The sequence below is a fragment of the Podarcis filfolensis genome (assembly GCF_964270895.1).
Source record: "Podarcis filfolensis genome assembly, chromosome: W".
Classification (NCBI taxonomy): domain Eukaryota; kingdom Metazoa; phylum Chordata; class Lepidosauria; order Squamata; family Lacertidae; genus Podarcis; species Podarcis filfolensis.
The window spans coordinates 5,345,358-5,365,739 of NC_139619.1; the positions used below are offsets into that span (position 1 = coordinate 5,345,358).

The 20,382-nt window shown below is 49.0% G+C and overlaps 1 protein-coding gene across 1 annotated transcript in view; it reads left to right on the forward strand.

Annotated features, from left to right (window-relative positions):
* The window catches only part of LOC310753753 (inositol polyphosphate 5-phosphatase OCRL-like), a gene marked incomplete at both ends in the record, with an annotated part of 332,356 nt that extends 312,523 nt beyond the window's left edge, over positions 1–19,833 (forward strand). Inside the window, 3 exon segments of the mRNA XM_083595097.1 lie at positions 18,621–18,748; positions 19,565–19,676; positions 19,718–19,833. Coding sequence (XP_083451223.1) covers positions 18,621–18,748; positions 19,565–19,676; positions 19,718–19,833 — 356 coding nt within the window.
* Positions 19,834–20,382: the final 549 nt, after the last annotated feature.

Here is a 20,382-nt window from a genome sequence, read left to right on the forward strand (position 1 = left end):
CCCTGGCACAGTGTCCCCTCGCTGTGTCTGTCTTTCAATCCTCCACCTGAATGTCATCTAAGGATCCTGAGGCGTCCACAAAGATTGCACCGTTCCTACTCATCGGCATGGCAAGATCTACCTGGTGTGTTGTTGTTTGAGGTATTAAGGGTTGTGTGGGAGAACCCACTTCTTCGGGGGACAGGAACCGACACTGCATCCAGTCATCGTTGGATAGGGGCTTTGTTGTGTTAGTAGCAAAGTTAAATTCCAAAGGAGCAGAAAAGCCTTGGGGGAGTAAGGATTATTTGATGGTTTGTAACCTAGCTATTAACGCATCCTGGGACTGATGAATCTGCTCAAGGGAGGCTAAAAAGAACTGCTCCTTTTCGTTTAAGATATCTTTTTTGGGTTCGTTGGAAGGGAGTAAAATTTTTTGGAGCTTAGCCTTCTGTTTGGAAATTTTGACTGCCTCCGGTTGGACTTGTTTGTAGTTTTCAGAAGCCATTTCCAATTCTGTGCGCAGACTAGTAGGCTTACGTGTTCCTAAGAGGGATGTTGGAACGCCGGACTCTTCGAATAGGCGGGTCACCAACAGGCCAGCCCTCTGGAGCCTGCCCCTCTTGTCCAAGATTTGTTTAGTTACCGACCAATCCTTAAAGGTCACCACAACTCTGTTTTGGGCCTTATCAAAAGGAAGAAATTTCACGCTGACAATGTTTTCTGCCGGAATAATGCCCCTGATGACTAAGTCAATTTTCTTAAGTATATAAATTCTCTGTTGTGCAGGTGTGGAAAGGCCTCCATGCTTGAAAAGAGGGAGGAGGACTAGTTTATGTTTAATTAAAATTAAGTTCTGGCTCTTTCGTACTCCCTTCTGGGGAGTTTCTTGCTTTGGATCTGGAGTTCTCTTTAGTTTTCCACTAGAGGGCAGCGATTGTTTTACTAGCCTTGGAGGGCTAGCCACCTGATGTTTATTTAAAATGTTTGGGCTTTGGCTCTTGTTTGGCGTTGTTGTGCTGGGGTTCTTTGTGCTTGAGTTCTCTAGAATCTTGAATAACTTTGAGAAATTCATTTTCCCAGACCGAGAGTGCAGCTTAGCCTTTCGACCCATTTTCACATTCTTCAGCTTCTTCTTGTGCATTGAACTCTTTCCCTTTAAGGAAGGTTTCCTAGTGGCCAATACTTATCCTTGGACTAGTTTGGCTCTGCTTGTTTCCCTTTCTTTAATGTTGGGCTGGGTTTTATTTCCATTTGGCTTGTTGCTGGCTTCTTTGTGAAAGTGGCAGTCCTCTTTCCTCCTGATTAGTTCAATCAGGGAGGTGAGCAAACCCAAACATTCTGAAAGAAAGTTTTTAATTGGCCCCAGTTCTTTAATTAGCTGAGTTTGATGTTCTTCCAACAGATCTTTGTACAGCCCTGTCATTATGTAATTGTAGCTGCCCAGGTCTAGATGTCGAACTCTTGTGTCGTTCGGCCACTCCTCCACCTCAGTCGGGGCAGGAGACCCCCCCCTTTCCTCTAAGCATAGATTGATGAGTAGATTCTTTTGACTTGATTTCTGGGTTTCCCAGTTGAGGCTCCTGTTCCGGTCGGGCCTTAAGGGCTGTATTTTCTAAAGTTGCCTGCTTTAACTCGGTTGCCAGGTCGACTCCTTTTCCTCCTCTTCTCTCTGCTTCTATGCCCCTTCCGAACGAAGTACGGTCGACAGACCATTCGTGCGGATGCAGGCTCTCTGTGTTTTTTATTTCCTCTACTCTTGGTTTAAAATAATATGAAATTTTTGCCTGCTTTTTCTTTGGGGCAGGGGGTTCAACAGCTTGTGCTTGAGCTAGAGGAATCCCCAGTTCTTTATAATTCTGTCTTGTAAGTACCATTTGAGTTATCTTCTCTAGCCGTGTGCTAGGGCCTTATTCAAAAGGAGCTCAGAGGTTATAGTTGGCCTCAAATAGCCTCAAAATAGCACTGAATGGCCTTGGAAAGTTTGAATGGCTTCCACGGGATTACAAAGGGCAGATAAAAAAAAAGCTCAGGAGAGGAGAGAGGGGAGGTTTAAAAATACCTCCTGGTAGCTCCCGGATTCTTTATCAGGCTAAGCTTTGATTTTTCTGAGTGTCTTTCTGTATTATTGTTATTATTCTGTAAAAAGCTCCTACTCACTCTGTTGAGGCTCACAGGAGACTTACTGCCGGCGCCATCTTCCAAGGTCTCAAGCAGTACAGGAAGTAAGAACGTGCAAAAAGGAGTACTACTTCTAGAATTCCCAACTCCTGACATAAAAAAGCACAAAGGTTGCCTTTTCTTGACCATCAATCACCTGCGCAAAGTCCCTACGCCACCCCCTATTGTGCTTCAATACAGCCCCATCGGTCAGGCCGGACACTGAGGTCCAGCGCTGAGGGTCTTCTGGTGGTTCCCTCATTGCGAGAAGTGAAGTTACAGGGAACCAGGCAGAGGGCTTCTCGGTAGTGGCGCCCGCCCTGTGGAACGCCCTCCCACCAGATGCCAAAGAAATAAACAAGTATATGACATTTAGAAGACATCTGAAGGCTGCCCTGTTTAGGGAAGCTTTTAATGACTGATGTTTTAATGTATTTTTAATCTTTTGCTGGAAGCCGCCCAGAGTGGCTAGGGAAACCCAGCCAGATGGGCCGGGTAGAAATAAATTTAAAAATATAATTATTAAATTATTATACACATTAGAAACAGAATTTGAAGGGGCAGTCTTTTCTGGCATTGCCAAATGAAGCTGCTGACCCATCTCTAAGTCCTAAAATCCACAATTTCTCTGAATGCCTGAAAAACCCAGTGGTGCAGGACCTCCTAGCATGCCATCTGCTGGGGAACATTTCCTAGCACTTGGCTGGGAGCTGCTGCAGCGCTATAGTCAGGAAAGGCTTTCTGTATATCGGTAAGTCCCAACAGTTGAATAGAAACCTTCAAAAACAATGTATGTATTTGTATCTCAGATGTTTTAAGCTATTTCACATGTCCACCAAGCACGAGAAAATGTCCCTTCATCTTCTTGACATTTCCAACAAATATTTGGTATGTTTTCATGTATTCTAAATAACTTCTCGGAAGTTAGATACCAACAATACTTAAATATATATATATATTTAAAAGTCAATTTTAAGTCATAACTCAATTCTTATTTTAACTCTTTAGTCCACATATGTTACCACTATTCCAACTGTACAATATAACCAAAAAAAGAGAAAATCCTGCCTCTTTAATCATGCACTTTTTAATCTGTTCCTCTTCCATTTAGGATTTCAACAAAAGTTTGTACATTTTTGATATCACATGATGTGCACAATTGTATCTCAAAACCCGTCTTCCACTCTTCCATACCCCAAGTCTTCATTTCCAACTAGAATCTCTCAATCAATCAATCAATCATTTATTTGTATGTTGCCTTTCCAAATTTCAAACCATGTGCAAGGCAGCTTACAAAAAAAATAAAATATTCCATAACTGCAAACATAACAAAACTAGTCGTAAACAATGAACAAAATATCAAAAAGTACACAACAAAATTGAAAAAAAAAATCCACATAAATAATAAGATTCCACGTAAATCATATAATCCAAACTAAAGAGATAAAAAATTAACATCAGCAACAGCAAACCCCCCCCCCTCCCGGAAAAAGAACCCATAAACAACACCCCAAGCCTCTTTTATTAAGTGTAAAAGAGAAACCCCTTGTTTAAATTTTACAATCTCCCCATTTCCACTTTAAGAACTCTCAATAGATTAACCATTTCTCTTTATCCGTCAGCCTTTTGTCTATAAAAAGTGTCTTCTGGTGAAACCCAAAATAGAGTCTTTGTGTATAAACTAACTTTATATCTATTTTCAGATTCTTAATACGCCACGCACGTCTAATACAGTGGTTCTCAAGGTGCGCATTTACTCTGACTTGATCTACCACAAATATCCAAGCCATCTAACCCTGAAATCCTAACCTTCTAATTCCAAGTCTCTTCTTTCTCAATATCCCCATTCCGTTAACCGCACCAAGCAACAAGCTGTAAAATGCAAGTTTAAAACGCAAGCTTTCCTTTGCATCTCGCAGAACTTTAAATGTAATTTGTGGGTTTTTTCACCTGTCCTCCAAACTTCGGTCTTTTTGCCATCCTTTAAATGGGAAATCAGTAGTCAAGCCATGCTTTTTGGTAAAACGTTCGTCTGGATCCTGGAAGTCCTACCAGAGATGGGAGGTTCTGCTAGTACCAGCCACTTCTCCTTCTGCAAGCAGCGCCACCCGAATTCCCCCCTGGGATGAGCCGCTAAACTGAGCCGCCGGAGAAAGACTGGGGCGGGCGGCAAGTGGGAGGGGGAAGTCGTGCGCTTCTGTCCCGTCAGAAAAGTGCTGGTCCTCCCCGGAGGCAGCCTGCTTGCAGACAAGGGGGCTGGGCTGCCTCAAAGCCCATCAAGGCCACAGGCTGCTAGCATGACTCATCCCGGCTTTCTCATCTGAGGGGAAAGGGTGCGCGATCTTAAATGCTGGCCTTGGCAACTTGGCTGAGCTACCTTGGGCCAGCTTAGCCTCCCTCACAGAGGGTTGTTCTGAAGATACACTCAGGAAAACACCCGAGGCATGAAGAAGAAGAACGAGGAGAGTCTGGAAAGGGGGGTGGGGAGCGCTCTCACCCCAGCCGCTCCAGGATGGGAAGTGCGTCCCAGGGGAAGGGGGATTCAGGCGGAGGAGGACGTCGGGGTGGGTGGGGGTTGCCAGGAGCAGCACGATGTCCCTCCAACCCCCGGCTTCCACTCTCCAGGCAGGAGCCCAACGTGGCCAGCTGGCACTCCAGCCTTGGCGTGCAGATCCCGGGTTCAGCCCCAGTTCCAGGTTCTGATACTGAGGGAGAAAACATCGCTCTGCACATTTCCCACATCATGCATACTTCTATGATGTCCCCACTTTCCCCCCTCTCGCAAAGCCCCAAAGCCTCCTACATTGTAAGCCTTCCTTACAGGGGAATCATCAGAACCACCTGTGCTGCAGAGCTTCTGGCTGAAAGGCCACTCAGGAGATTTGCAATGACTGCTGCAATGCACCCCTAATGATTCAGATTGTATCATTATAGCCTTATTGTGTTTATTTGTTGTTGATATATTAAATTTGTATAATCTTAGAAGCGGTGTGGCTGTGAGTACCATGAAGGGAGCCTGCACTTTGTGATTTGCCAGGGCACTACTGCAGGTTAGGAAGGAGGAAGAGGCAAAGATCCTTTCCCCAGTAAAACATGTTTGCACCCAGGGTGTTTCCAGACTGTCAGTATTTTGTGGAAGGGATTCAGGTCCAGCCGAGAACTTCAGCTTTTCCAATGAGAATGGATTAAAGCACTCTGACCATTTTCTTAGTAGAGTCTAACCACTGTTGTAAGTTTTGGGTAAGCAAGACATGAACACAAAACAAACAAGTGGTCGTCTCCTCCGAGTGAACCCCTGCACTGTAAATATATTGACAGCACACTTCCAGGTCTTTGGCATCAGCATCCCAGAACTGTGAAGGTTGCCTCAACTGTTGAGCAACACAGCTAAGGAAGAAGGAGTGGAGTGTCTCCGGGGGGAGCATAGCTCCCATTCCCTTCCAAACACACAGACAGGACAGTGTGGTGGCACCCAGGGAATAGTTGCAGCAGCCGGATGGCTGGCTGAAACACACACCATTGCAATCTTTTTGCCTGGGATTCAATCTGAATCAGCCAGTTAGTGAACTTGGTGCTCCTGTGCAACAAAGCCACTACAAAATTGCTCTTCCCTGCACACTTCCAGGTCCCTCCAGCTGGGCTTTTTGAGTGTGATGGGTTTTTCTCACTCCAGAGCAGTTTGTCTTTAAGCTGAAGGTCTCCAGGAAAGCAAGGGAGACTAAAAAAATTGCACTCTTGCTTTCCTGGAAGAAGATCAAAAGACTCCCCTGGACTAGAAGAAACATCTCATTAACAACTGCAGAAATGCCAAAGAACTTTGGATATCTGCTTGGGAGCTTTCTGATGCAGTATTAATTTAACAAGGAGCCAGGAGTGAAACCGAAAGTAGACTGACCAGCTAGCTGAATCCAATTATATTGCTATGGGGGGGGGAGGGGAAACCTCTAACATTTTACTTTTCAATACTTGTACTTCCAGGGTGAATTGAATGGGGGGGGGGGAGAGGCAGAAAGAAGAGCTAACTTGTCCGTGGCTGGGGGCGCAATCTGGACGGTTCTGCCGGGGCGCAAGATCACCTAACTACTGCTCTGCGCCTCTGGACCAGGGGTGGATGGTGCTCATTGGGACTGGGAGGGTGGAAGGCAAGGAGGCCAACAGTAGGTGGCCCCAGAGCCAAGGAGTGGCTGAGCAAATGCGTTCTGTATCTGAGATGGAGTGGGAAGGGGCTGGCGGCCCTGTCTGCCCTCACGGACCGGCCAGAATCCACTGGGCAAATGCTCATCTTGCCAGAGTCTGGGTCTTCTGCTGTTGCTCTCTCAGAAACCGTGCCCAGGTGGGATGTTTCGTTTTTCGTAGCTGCTTCATCCCTGAGGAAGTTGGAGGTGACGCAACTCCTGCATCTCTGACGTGGGAAGGTTTGGGGGTATAACAAATTTCCCCCTTCTCCCTTGGCTCCCTGGAAAGAAGGCATCTTTACATTTTGAGCGCATTTCACAGGCCAGGAGCCAAGCACCCCTTCCGGAGGGGGAGAAGAGGCCCAGAAAAGATGAGCCCTTCTCAGCCCAAAGGCGTTCCCCTGAGATTCAGCTTCCGGGCTATGGCTAACCAGGCTAGGAGCAGGAATATTGGGAGCGGGAAGGAACTGATGTCATCTGCCAGAGCAGCTGGCTAATTGAAGGGAATGAGGTGATAACAAGGCTTTCAAATCTGAACTCTTGTTTGCGGCTGATTAGGATAGAGGGAGGTGGAGAACACGGGCAATCGGAAGCAGACTCTGGGTAGTTGGTTCCTTCTCTTTGTTCGGGTTCCTACGTCACACCAGCAGTTTAAATGGCAACACTCCTTTGCAAGATTGTCCGCCTTTTTAATTGTTTGTTATGGAAAATCAATAAAATGATAAGTTGCCCCTGCCGAAGGGTTGCATGACATCTAGCTGAAGACTTTTTGTGCTAAAAGTTGAAGCTATTCTTGGTTGTGTGTGTGTGTGTGTGTGTCCGTCCATGTGGCCGCTGTGTATTCAACATTCCACCCCTCCAAAGCATCCTAAGAACCTTAGTTTTCCTTTCACAGTGCTACGATTCCCAGCACCCTTAACAAACCATTGTTCCCAGGACTTTTTGGGTGTGGGTGGGAGGAGATGTGCGTTACGTGTGCGGTGTGCAGGCATCTCCAAGCACATGTGTGTGGGGATTCAAGACTAACTCTTATGCTTTTCTTCCTTAGACCAGCTTGACGTTGAACGAGAGGTTCTCTGGGTTGAGGAACACACGCCATTTCACAGTGAAGCAGAACACGGGCCAAATGGTCACTCTGCCATTGCATTCGGTGAAATCAGACTGGATTTGCAAAGGAGCTTGCCCCTGAAGCCAGTTGGTTGCCTGCCTGTGGCTGGCTGGCGGCTTGGCACCGGCAAAACACAAAGAGACAGCCCCATGCAACCTCACACCCAAAGATTTCTGCCCATGCTTCAGACATGCAGCCCTAAGAGCAGCTCTGACTCCCACTCTAGGCCCCTCTGCCCCAGTCTTCCTCCTGATGTAGGCTACAGGATCTGGGAAGTCTGATCCAGCTTTGAGGTGTGGTTCCATATGGCCGTTAGTACTGTTCTGCTTTTGCCAGAGAGCCACCTGGTAAGGAAGATCTCCAAGCATGCTTCCTAGGGGGTCCTCTTTAATCCTCAGGTGTGCCAAAAAAGGCATGATCCAGCACCCCCATGCCACAGCTGCCTCTGGAGTGACCCTCCCTCCGGTAAGAGGCATGCCTCACAGCTGAGTGCCTGGTTGTTTGTGTAGGGCGAAGGCTGGGAATCTTGTGGGCTCCCAGATATTGCCAGATCCAATGGCCTTCTGCCTCAGCCAGCATGGCCGACGGTCAGGGGTGATGGAATCCAACAACATCTAGAGGGCCACACAATTCCCCATCCCTGGTCTAGTGAATTTGAGGTTCTTGGTTTCTCTCCCTCTGCCCCCTTTTGCCTGGAAAAGCACTTTGGCAGATTCCTTTGGAGGATTTGGGTGTGACAAGCTGTAGCAGCGCACTGAATAAAACAACTCTGAGAAGCTGAAACACCGGGCTGTTTTCTTTTCTAATAAAAATATTCACTGTGCAGTTCACAGGCACAAAACACAATGTTGATATTGTCCAGGAAATGGGTTTTCAGTTGGAGGGCATGGGTTGCGTGAGAGCATGTTGTGTGGGATAACCAGTCTCATATAACCAACATGCTTCAGTCTAATTAGTGCGTGAAGGGGTTAACACCATAGAGTAAGCTGTCCTGCCATCTTAGCCATGTCTCTTCCCCGTACCTTGGGAGTGAGTTCTGATCTATTCTGGTATTCACTTCTTCAGCGTTTAATGTACTGTAGGTTTTTCCTGATTTTATGGTTTTATCTTTCTGTAAACGGCTTTGATGTTTCTTACAATCTGGTGTGTATAAATTTTATGAAATAAATCAATAATTTTGAATAAATAAATAAATAAATAGGAAGATGTAAAACCATAACCTCCGAAATGAAAGCTACTGTGCCTCCAGACGGATGTTTTTGCCTGGAGGGGGGCCGTATTCTGCAATGTGCTATCGATGCAATAATAGTGCAGCTTTCTAATGGACTGTCCACGCAAACATCATTCTGCTTTCTCAGTTGCTCTGCAATTCTTTGCCAGGGTTCCCACATCATGGCCCCCTGGGGGTGTGCTCCTGTGTTGTAGCTCAGCAAAAGCAGGACAAAATTCCTCTAGTATGGCTCACAGTGAGGGCTGCTGAGAGTTGGGAGAGATCTCGGAGGCCAAAGAGTTTGCTTTTCTGCTCAGTACAGGGGATCTTGCCAGCTCTTCACCCCTGACGGGCCGAAGATGCCCATCTCTCATCCATGCAGCTCCACAGCGTGCCTGGATGATGACTCAGATGGAGCTGGACACACCATTCCTGAAGGATGCAATAATCTTGCAATTGTGGTGGACCAATTACATGTCATTTTGCTTTGCAAGTTGTTCTGTGATGCGTCCCCTGTGCTACTATATTATTATCAGCCAGAGGGGCCCTCTTGAGCTATAAAGTGCAACTTAAGTGGGACAATTCCCCCCCATAACATTTAGATGGATTTAGGGGAGTGCAACTGGTTTGGTCACACTGGCGTGAAGCCTTGCGGGCCCCACAGGGGACACCGCAACTATGATGTTGAATAGACGTTGAGAGGCGTGGGGCACTGAATTTTGGCATCGTTCAGGGCTCCCCTGGAATTTGAGATGCCATGGTTCACCACTGAAGAACATTTGTGGTATGAAAAAGGTACCTGGTTTCAGCTGGAAGTTAGGGGGCACTGGTTGGAAGGGTTGGAGTATGTCTGTCCCGAAAGCTTTGCAGGCACGAACAGTACTGAATACAGTCTTGCAGATAACTGCCCTCCTACTGTCATGACTAGAAACAATCTGTTTTACAGAGGCTGTTTAGCTTGCTCTTTTTACCCCTTTACTAGACAGCATTTCTGTGCTGTTTTCAGAGTGGGGAATGCCCATTCCTTCATGGCCAGCATGGAAACACAGAAGGCTAGCCATTTAGGAGGTTTGCAAAGAGGACAAGGGTGTTACGGAGTAATCTTCTAGCAAACAAGCTTGGCACAGCAGATCTGAGAGGTGGTTTTCTGCTCCCGGAAAGCCAGCCTGGAAACCAGGTTGCCAGGTGAAGGAAGAAGGGAGAGATCAACCAACTCACTTGCCTTCAAAGAATTTCTGGTTGCCTGTGGCTACTGGGATAGTGCTTAAATATCAGGCTGGCTGACACATCTTAAAAAATACAAGGAAAAAGCTTTTTCTCTTTCATTAGCAAAGCTCCTTTGGGGCCCAGAATAGCTAAGCTGAGGAAGAAGTGGCTGGTATTACTTGTTTGTTCTTGGTCCTGATCTTGCCTGCCCTTGCACACTCCGGTTGTCTTTGCATATTTAACCAGCACGTCTGTTCCGATTGGAGTCCTATTCCTGCAGTTCCACATCCTTCTCTTTGGCACTTGGGCATTCGGTTCCAGGAGCTGGACCTGAGCACAGAGGCTTTCTTCTACTTGGACTCGACAAAGGAGCAAGAGTGGCTGACAGCTGTGGAAAAGGCTTTGCGTTCCAAATCCAAGTACAAGAAAGTAAGTCAAACCCCACCCATTTCTTCAGCAGCCAGACAGCTGTCAGGAGCTGGAGTGAGGAGGAGGAGGAGGAGGTCAGCAAGAAAAAACACCTGGTGTCAGTGATGTTTTATTCAAAAGAAGCCAACATTCTTTATTCAAAGAAACCCAAACCGTGCAGGCCTCGTGATCACAGAAACCTTTCCCAACAGGTCTTGCCCCAGTGGGGTAGTTGTGAAGGCTGAAGGTTGCTACCCTCCCACCACTCTCTGAAGTCTCCTCCTCCCCCTGGTCCTTCCCAAGCAACCTGAGACTCTGACACCTTGCCTATCTTTGCTCCCTCCTCTTAATTTCTCTGTGTTCTGGGAGACCAGCAGGGAGGGGAGCTGATCGCAGCAGGATGGGGAGACCCCCTGGCTTCTTCAGCAGCCTGCCTGATCTCTGCCTCTTGACCCCCGCCTCCAGCCTCCACTTCTGCCTCGGATTCTGGACTGCTGTTTGCCACAGAATCTTCCTGCCCTCCTGCCTCTTCAGTTTCCAACACCTCCTCTTGCTCACAGTCTGTTCCCTCTTCTCCCTCGGACGACCCCCCACCAGTTCCCTGGCTCTGAGCCTTCTTCCCTTGGGGGATCCCCAGTTGGTGCCACCTGCCACTCCTATCTGCATCCAGCCGGCCCAGGACAGCAAGCAATGAACAGAGCTGGTAGACATCCCAGTACCTTGCATCTTCTAGGTGCAGCTGGTGCTCATCTTTGTCAGAAAGGACCAGCTCAGCCGCATCAAGGAAGTGATGAGGGAGACAGTGGGCACAGGCATCATGGGGAAGATGGGGAGTAGACCCTGACAGCGGAATTCCCTACGTCGATCTATCTGTTTTTCTAATCTCTGCCAACCAGTTTCCCCCTCTTTCCCGCTTGCTCACTAACAGCCATCTTTGCTCCGCCCCTGCAGGGTAACAAGGGGTGTGTGGCCGTGAGGCTTGTCTGCAACAATACCAGCTTCTGCATCATCAATTCCCACCTTGCTGCCCACGTGGAAGACTTTGGGCGCCGAAACGAGGATTACAAAGAAATCTGTGCCCAGATGAGCTTCCTGCCCCCTGACCAGGGTCTGCCGCAGCTGACAATCATGAAACACGAGTGCGTTTCGAGGGCTTGGAGGGAGAGAGCCTTGGCTGATGTAACTTGTTGGTCTCCGCTATCTGGAGAAGCAAATTGAGTCATGTTTCTGTAACTTTCCTGCCTGTGTAGCTCAGGGTAGGCAGCATTTGTTCTTGTTTAGTCGTTTAGTCGTGTCCGCCTCTTCGTGACCCCCTGGACCAGAGCACGCCAGGCCCTCCTGTCTTCCACTGCCTCCCGCAGTTTGGTCAAACTCATGCTGGTAGCTTCGAGAACACTGTCCCACCATCTCGTCCTCTGTCGTCGCCTTCTCCTTGTGCCCTCCATCTTTCCCAACATCAGAGTCTTTTCCAGGGAGTCTTCTCTTCTCATGAGGTGGCCAAAGTCTTGGAGCCTCAGCTTCAGGATCTGTCCTTCCAGTGAGCACTCAGGGCTGATTTCCTTCAGAATGGATAGGTTTGATCTTCTTGCAGTCCATGGGACTCTCAAGAGTCTCCTCCAGCACCAGAATTCAAAAGCATCAATTCTTCGGTGAACAGCCTTCTTTATGGCAGGCAGCATAGTGCTCTCCAAATGTTGATAGACCAAAATTCCCATAATTGCTAAGAATTGGCCTTGCTGACTGGGGCTCATGAGAGTTCCACTTCAGCAACACCAGGAGGGTGCAGTGTCGGCGATCCCTGCTGCTGCAGCTGCACCACTAAGGTTTCTACTAGAGCAGCCAGTAGAGAGCAAGATAAACTGAGTGGCAGAGATGTATTAGATTAGATTATAGCAAATGTGGGCAACTTCTCCAGTGATCGGGGTGGGAGTTGCAGTTTGTTAAGGGCAGTAACGTGAAAGCAGAGCGGCCATTTTGCATGGAGAAGGTTCCCGGCTCAGTCACCAGTGTGTGCAGATCGGGCTGGGCATGATCTCTGCCTGAAAGCTGCTGCCAGTCCATGTAGTCCGTCCTGAGCTTGATGGGTCAATGGTCTGCCTCAATATAAGGTAGCTTCCTATGTTCCTGTGTACTACAGCAGGGTTTGGAGGGCCACAAGAGCCCTGCCCATGAATTCAAGAACCAGGGGAAATTCTAAAAGTCTTTGCTGAAAGGACATCAAAGCAGGGGCCAGGTGAACCTCTTTGGGAGATTATTCTGAAAGGTCAGGTGCCATGACTGAAAAGGCCCTGCCATACTTGAAAGAGCAGGAGTTCCCTGGGAAAGGGCTGCCCCTGCTAAAGATTCTAGTCAGTGGAGAGGCAGTGCAAACATAAGTGGGCCTTCTTTTGGTACCCTTTTCCCAAACCTTGAAACACTTGAAAGGCCAAATGGGATGCTCTGAATTGGGCCTGGAAGCAGTTCAAGAGCCAGTCTAGTTCACAGAGCACTAGCCTAATATGATCATACTGCCCAATCCTAGTTATCAGTCTTACTACATATTGCAGGAAGTGACAGCAGGCTGCCCCCCGCCCCCCAACCCCGTGAGCTAGCCTGTAGCTGTGGTTGCTTTGCTTTTTTCCAGCATTGTCATCTGATCACTAAAAATGAGCTTCAGAGACTTCTGACCTACGACCAGGTGAGAGACATCTTTGTGTTATATGTGGTGGTTTAGGATTTTGCCCTGTTTATTTCCTTTGTCTGGGATACCCCAGCCTAGGCTAGAGAAACCACTTTCAGGCAGTTAGGAGCAAAGTGTAGCTATAACATAGGATGACTGCGACTTCTACAAATGCTTTTTAAGGTTGCAGGTTTGTGCAACCTGAATTAGAAGCAAGTCCCAATTAAGTTGGAGGGTTGCCTTGGAATAAGTAGGACTGCTCTGTAGTTTCCCAGTTAGAGGGCTTTCCTAGCTCAGCACACGCTCCAGATGTTGTTGGACTCCCATCAGCCCCAGCATAGCTGCTGTCCAGCAATATCTAAAGGTCTAAGGTTTCCTGCTCTAGGTTTTGCATCTGTCTGGAAAATCTGCGTTGCTCACATGCTCTTATCAGCAGAGACTTCCATTAAGTCCAATTAAATTGCTGGTGCTTTTTGTTTTACATTTTTCTCTCCAAGGTTTGTGTGTTCATCATGTTGACGGCCTTTCTCCCACTTGGCATAAGGATCATTGGTATTTTGTGTTGAAACAGAGGCCTGATTGCTGCACCTTACGGTGGATTTAAACTCTGTGAGCGTAGTCATGCCTTAGCTCTTTGAGAAGGATGCTGCAAGGAAGGCAAGGGGGGGGGGCAGCCTCAGACTTCCAACATATGCAAAACCATCATAAAACATTAAAAACTTCCCTAAAGGCTGTATAGTTACTTATCTCCTTGACACCTTTTGGCATCGCAGGGAACCAGTGAGAGCAGTCCGTCAAAAAATTACTTTTTTAAAACAATGCGTATTTTTATGTTGTGCAGGCACAAAAATATCTTGGGGAACATATAGAACTAGCCAAACTTTTAAAAACTCAATGAAATGTAAACTAAAAAAGAAAGTTACATTGGGGGCGCAAAAATCCTTTAGGAGACAAATAAATGCTTTCCCTTTTTATATTCTTTTGTTAGGATCACTTTCTCTTACCCCCCAGTATCCTGTCACCATCTTCTGTGCAGCTGCTGCTTTGGAGGACTAGAGAGGAAAGCGGGGTGGGGGTGGGAACTGAGTCGCTTCTTTTCCTAATTCTTGAAGTTAAGGTTTCTTCCATACACCTGTGAGAACAGGATGCTGTACTAGATGGGCCATTGGCCTGATCCAGCAGCCTCCTATTGTGTCCTTCTGTTGAATTCTTTACCGTCTTAACTTTTAATTTACAGATAAGCCAACTTGGCTGTGCCAAAGAATGTATCTACCTGACCTCCTCCCATTTTAGGTGAGAGGGTGGACATTTCCCTGGATGTGTACATCAGCAAGGAAGAGAAGATTGAGGCTATCTTTGTCCTTCACCTTGACCGTGGCAAGGACTATTTCCTCACCATCAGTGGGAGCCAGTGGCGTAGGGTGGGTTGTCAGCACCCGGGGCAAGGCAAGTAATTTGCGCCCCCTAACCCGTGGATTTGCGCCCCCTAACCCGTGGATTTGCCCTAACCCCCAGATGTTGCGCCCGGTGCGGCCGGCCCCCCCTGCACCCCCCACGCTACGCCACTGGTGGGAGCTACCTACCAAGCTGCTTCGGGACCTCCTTGGAAGCCTTGTGCTGGATGTCTACCCTTCCCACTCTGCTTGCCTGCTTGAAAAACAGCTGCTCTTCCACTCAGAAAGGTGGGGGCTGGGGGTCCTCCGCTGCATTCAGCTTCAGCTTCTGTAGCTGTGCATCCGCTTCCTGTGTGCTGTTCATGCCCTTTGTTTGCCTTGACTGAGTCATCCCAGGTTCTGGTCCTCCCACCTGCCCTTTCGCAGGGCCACTGAACCGTGTGCATTTCCCTGCCATCTGCCCAGATACTGTTCAGCCAACGGGCTGTTTCTTTCTCTTCTCAGGGCCTGTGCCATTAACACCCTTGGTTGTCTTTTGCTCTTGCCTTCCTCCTCTGATCTCAGGGAGAAGACAGCTTCCTAGAAAAGGTAACAGTTGGTTTGCTATCCTCTAGATGTTCTTGTAGCGGGCTCAAATCAGGTACAGGCAACGCCCCGTTTACACGGGGGTTGCGTTCCGAGGTACCGTGCGTTTAAATGAAATTGCGTATATTGGGGACAGCATTGGAAAAGCCTGCAAACACCCTCTAAACTTCCGGAAACCCTTTTGAAAGGCCTTTTGAAAACCAGCAGCCTCCCTGCAAAACTCCTTGCTCCAACTCTCCACAGGCCTGAAAGGTCAGTGCCAAAGCTCCTTGGAGGGAGTCGAGATGCTGTTTCCATGCCGCTTTGCCGCTTTTGTGCTCTTGGGGGGGACATTTTTGCCCCTTCAAGTGCCCCTTCCAGCTTTGCGGCAGTGTGCATGTGCCTCGAAGGCACGTAAATGGAGTTGCCCTTGTCAACGATCAGCAGCTGCTCCATGCAGTGGCAGCTGGTCCCTTAGGGCAAACCAGGCACTACCCCACCAACCTGACTTTCCTCTCAGGCAACCCGCACCTGCCTGCCTTCTGACTCAAATCCAGTCCAGGTGGTGGCTCTAGCTCTCTGCTTTGGTCTCTTCCCTAGTCTCAACATGGCCCTTGTAGAACTCGGCAGAGGAGAACGGAGACGAAACCAGAATTTGCCATCACTGCTTGTAACTGATTTTGCACTGCTCGACTCTGGGTCCGCTTGCGATTGGCAGCCCGGGAGGCAGAAAGCCCAGTCTCATGATGCAGGCGCCAGCCCCCTCTGGCCCCAAGAGCCAGTTTTCTCCTTGTCTCTGTGCTCAGCAACTGCTGCACAGACTATGCCACTCTGGCTTACTCTTACCACCTGAGCACTGGCATTTGGGAAGCGGTAGTGGCTGCTTTGGGGTGGCTCAGGGAAATGTCACTCCTTTCGAAATCAGATAGACTTGGGTGTATTATCCTAGCCACAAGGAGACAGTGGTGACTGTCAATTTGGACAGCTGTAGACATTTAGAATCATGGAGAATATGTTTATCAGTGGCTATTTCTTGCCACTATTATCACAAACCACATGCTTTTGATTACCAGTTTCTGGGGAACATTATGGACAAAGTGCTATTGTCCCCGTGTCCCTATGGACTCCCAAGGGCATGTGGTTGGCCATTGTGGGAACAAAATGCATTGCTCCCCCCTCCTCTCTTTCTCTTTCTCTTGAATGTGGTAGCTTGAGATAGAACTAACCACCCTGAACATTTCTGGAGAGGAAGATGGGAAGGAGGCCGGAGGCATGGTTCACCAGCTGCTGTGTGCTGCATTGCCCATACAAAGTCGTGGGCTGGGGCTCCAGCTGTTGCTCAGTTTCTACCACTGCCTCTGCAACGTGCTCTAGACAAGGGGTGGTGAACATGTGACCCCATCATCTCATCCTGCTGGCTGGGGCTGCAGCCCATCAACCTATGAAGGCCCATCCATGTTCTGTTGCTGTTTTTGTTACTTATTTCCTGCCCTTCACCCTAAGGTCCCAGGGCAGGTTCCAACAATTTAAATAAAATGTTAGAAGAAGAGAAGTTTGGATTTGATATCCCGCTTTATCACTACCCGAAGGAGTCTCAAAGCGGCTAACATTCTCCTTTACCTTCCTCCCCAACAAACACTCTGTGAGGTGAGTGGGGCTGAGAGACTTCAGAGAAGTGTGACTGGCCCAAGGTCACCCAGCAGCTGCATGTGGAGGAGCGGAGACGCGAACCCGGTTCCCCAGATTACGAGTCTATCGCTCTTAACCACTACACCACATTGGCTCTCTAGCCAAACCCCATGTCCACAGCTGCATATTTAGTAAGCTTTTGGGTGAACTGCACATCCGGAGTGGGAGGATTACTAGCTGCATATTAATAGGGGGAGGGGGAGCTTGGATTTGGGGTGCAAGCAATTTGTTTTTTGTTTCCCCACTCGAGATGCTTGCTGTGGCTAGGGCCGGGCGATATGTCAATATAGATATATTTTCAAATCAGCTTGAAGTCTAGATAGTGAGACTGGTTTCATAATTTCTGACCTGGCAATATATTGCGAATCATGATGTGTGTGTGTACTATGCAAAAAACACCATGTGGGGGGAAACTGTGAAGCCAGACAATGCCTCTACATAGCTCCATCTTATTTCAGACATTGTGATATATTGGTGTATTGCAATGTTTAGCTAGTGATATATCACCGTGTTGAAAGCCAGCTATTGCCCAGCCCTAGTTGTGGCCTCAGAGGGCAAGACTTGTCCACCCAGCTGGAGCAAGGAAAGAATGCATACAGGCACACATTCTGTCAGGCTCTCACGCCAGTCCCGCTTGTCATTGGACCTCCAGGAGAAGCAGTTTCTGGATATCGTACCCCAGGATGGTGATGACTCCACTGAGCGGCCAAGGAGATCTGGCTTTTGGTGGACCACCTCTTCAAGAATGCCTGCCACCAGGTGAGCTGAGGGGGACGGTACCATTGAAAGGATGGGTGTGGGCTGGAATCCAGTACCAGTTTTGGGGTGTGCAGGTTCCAAACGTCCCAATTGATTTATATCTTAGCTACCGACTCGCTCTTACAAGCTCCTGCTGTGAGTATAGTGGCACCTTGGTGGAGCGGCAGCGGGTGGGACATCCAGCATATACTATTCCTTAGAGCGGCTCAGAAGAACCCAAGTGTTCCCAACCATTGTCTGTCTATCCCTAGCAAAGCGGCTCTCTGAGACTGGCCACTAGAAGAAGCGGGGAATGATTTCACTCTCCCATTGCCCCAAATCAGGAGAAGGGTAGTAGGAATGCTACTGTGGAAAGCAGGTGGGATACAATTCTCAGCCCTTGTGCCAGCTCTCTTGGTGATGGGCTTCTCTCCATTGTGGCATTCCTCGACCTCACATTATGCACCCCAGGGCTGGATTGTTCTTCATGCTACCCAGGATGTACCTCATCCCTTCCGAACGCATGGGTGATACTCTGCTTCAGGAGGACCTCTTCCAGACCCCGGGCACGCAGGACGAGCTGCAGGAGAGAATTGAGTGCCTGGACACCAGCATTCCCGAGACGATCCGTATCCTCTTTGGGGGACATTGTTGGGGAGCAGGGCTGCTTGGTGGTTTTCTTTCGCTCTTGGCTGGAGTGGACCTCACTTTTATATACCTGGTGGCTTAGGTTCCTAGGCCAGCCCATCCTTAAGGCTCTGAGACACAGCAAACTGAAATGCCCACAGTCAAGTCCAGTCATGCATCCAAACAGCTTCACAGCTTTAACCCCCATTTGAAAACATCAGCCTGGCTAGATAGAGCAGAGGTGGGGAACCTTGACAGGCCCGCAGGCCCCACATCTAGCATCATACGTGGTGTCAGATGTGGAGACAGGTAAAGACATGGCTGCAAAGGAGCTTCAAGGGTGCGTTCAATTGTTCTTTGGCAAGCAGGGTTTCTTGACCGCACTTTTGGAGTTGACCACTAGTATTTGTTGTTTGGATTGAAACCATGCCTGCAGAAGGACATTTCCTCGGCAGATCAGCTTTGCAGGCAGCTTCGTCAAGAGGGGAGGTGTGGGATAATTACAGTGGGATGGCTCAGCTGGTAGAGCGTGACACTCTTAATCTCAGGGCTGCGGGTTCAAGGTCCACCTTGCGCCAAAAGGGGGAACTTGCAAGGTGGGCCCAGATGTATAAGGACCAAGCTTCTTGCTTTGGACCAGCCTGGGAAGGAGGCAGGCTGCAGGTAACAGGACAGAACACTTCCCTTGCCAGGCTGTCAATAGCTGGCAGTGACCACTCGGTGGCCGAAGCTCTGCTCATCTTTCTGGAGGCAGTGCCAGAACCGGTCCTTTGCTATGAACTCTATCAGCGCTGCCTTGAGTGCTCACATGACAGCCACCTCTGTCGCCAGGTCGGCCCCAGAGCCCCATCTCTTCCTGGCTGGTCTGTGGTGTGTACAGAAGCATAGAATCAGAAGGGATTTCCAAAGTCATCTAGTCCAAATGTTGCCGCGAGTAACAGGAAATCCACTAAAACATCCCTGAAAGCCAGTAAACCGGCACACTGGCAGGAGGGCTAGTCTGGTCTGGGAAGCCTTGTTAACTGCAGAGGTTGCTGATGTCTCCTTTGATAACCATCCCTCTCGGTTGTGGAGGGGGGTGGGGTGCGCACATGTTGCCTTTTTGCTTTCTGACCAGGACTTGTAACAATAGCCCACCTGTTTCAGTGAACCTCGCTTGAATTTCCAACCCAGGAAGCGGCCATATACTGGGCCATCTAGCTCAGTATTGTCGAAATTGACAAGCAGTGGCTCTCCAGGATTTCAGACAAGGGATGTTCCCTACCCTCCTGGGAGATGCTGGGGGTGGAGCCTGAGACTTTCTGCATGAAAAGCAGGTGGTTTACTGCAGAGCTATGGCCCTTCCCCCAAGATATCTCAGTTGGTAGAGCATAAGACTCTTCATCTCAGTGTCCTGAGTTCCAGTCCCACCTTAGGCATTGCAGGGGGTTCGATTAGTTAACCCTTGTGGTCCCTTCCGACTCTCCAGTTGTATTGTTCCCCAAAGTTCCCAGCAGAGTTCTAGTCCAGTTACCATTTTAAACATTCTTTTTTTTTATGCCAGGTCTAAACCTGCAAACATAACAAGTACACCGTGCTAGTGATCCATGCCCCTCCTCTAGCAAAGCTCTGCACTGAAACTCCAAACCGCCCCTCCCTGTCTTGCAGGTGATCTGCCAGTTGCCGCGGTCGCACCAGAATATGTTCCGCTTCGTGGTGGCTTTCCTGCGGGAGCTGCTGAAATACTCTGAGAGCAACAACGTCAGTGGCAACATGCTAGGTAAGGCCTCCCTTCATGCAAATGTTTTCGCTTCCCTGCAGCCACCCTCTTCGCCAGCCTCCTGCTACGGCCTCTGCCCAACGTTCTACCGAGTGCCATCGGCTTCCTCCTGGGCTTCCTGCTGGGGGCGGATGACTCCGAAAGGTGCCAAGCGTGACTGGAGACGAAGTTGGGAGGGAAGAGGCAAGGCCCAGCCTCTGTTCTCTGGTGCCTGCCCTTCCCCTTGTGCCATCTTGCCATGTGCCAGCTCCCTTCCCTGTGCTTCGCCCTTTCCACCTTTTCCTCTTGACTCCTGACACGGTTGCACACTTGGCTTTCCACATGGTTCCAGGGCATTGGCAGCAGGTTCAGGGTGCTTGGGGAGGGACCCTGTTGGAGGACAGTCATTCCCCTGCCCATCCTACTACCACCACTGCTGCTCTCAGTCCCTGCGCAGTAGTCCACGCTCTCCCCTTCTGCTGCAGCTGAGCATGTGCTACTCTTGGTGGGTACCAGGCATAAGGATTCCTGGCCTGTCCTGGGATTGCAGGACCTCTTTCTCTGTCCCCCCAGCCTTGATGCTCATCAAGAAGGGGCAGGGCAGCCACTGTGGCCCACGTACGCCTTAGCCTGCTCTCTATAGTTCAGCTATCTGTCCCCATTCTGCCAAGTAGAGTTCTAGGGTGTTCATTCTTCATGAAACACTAAGCACTGCCTAAAGGGACCA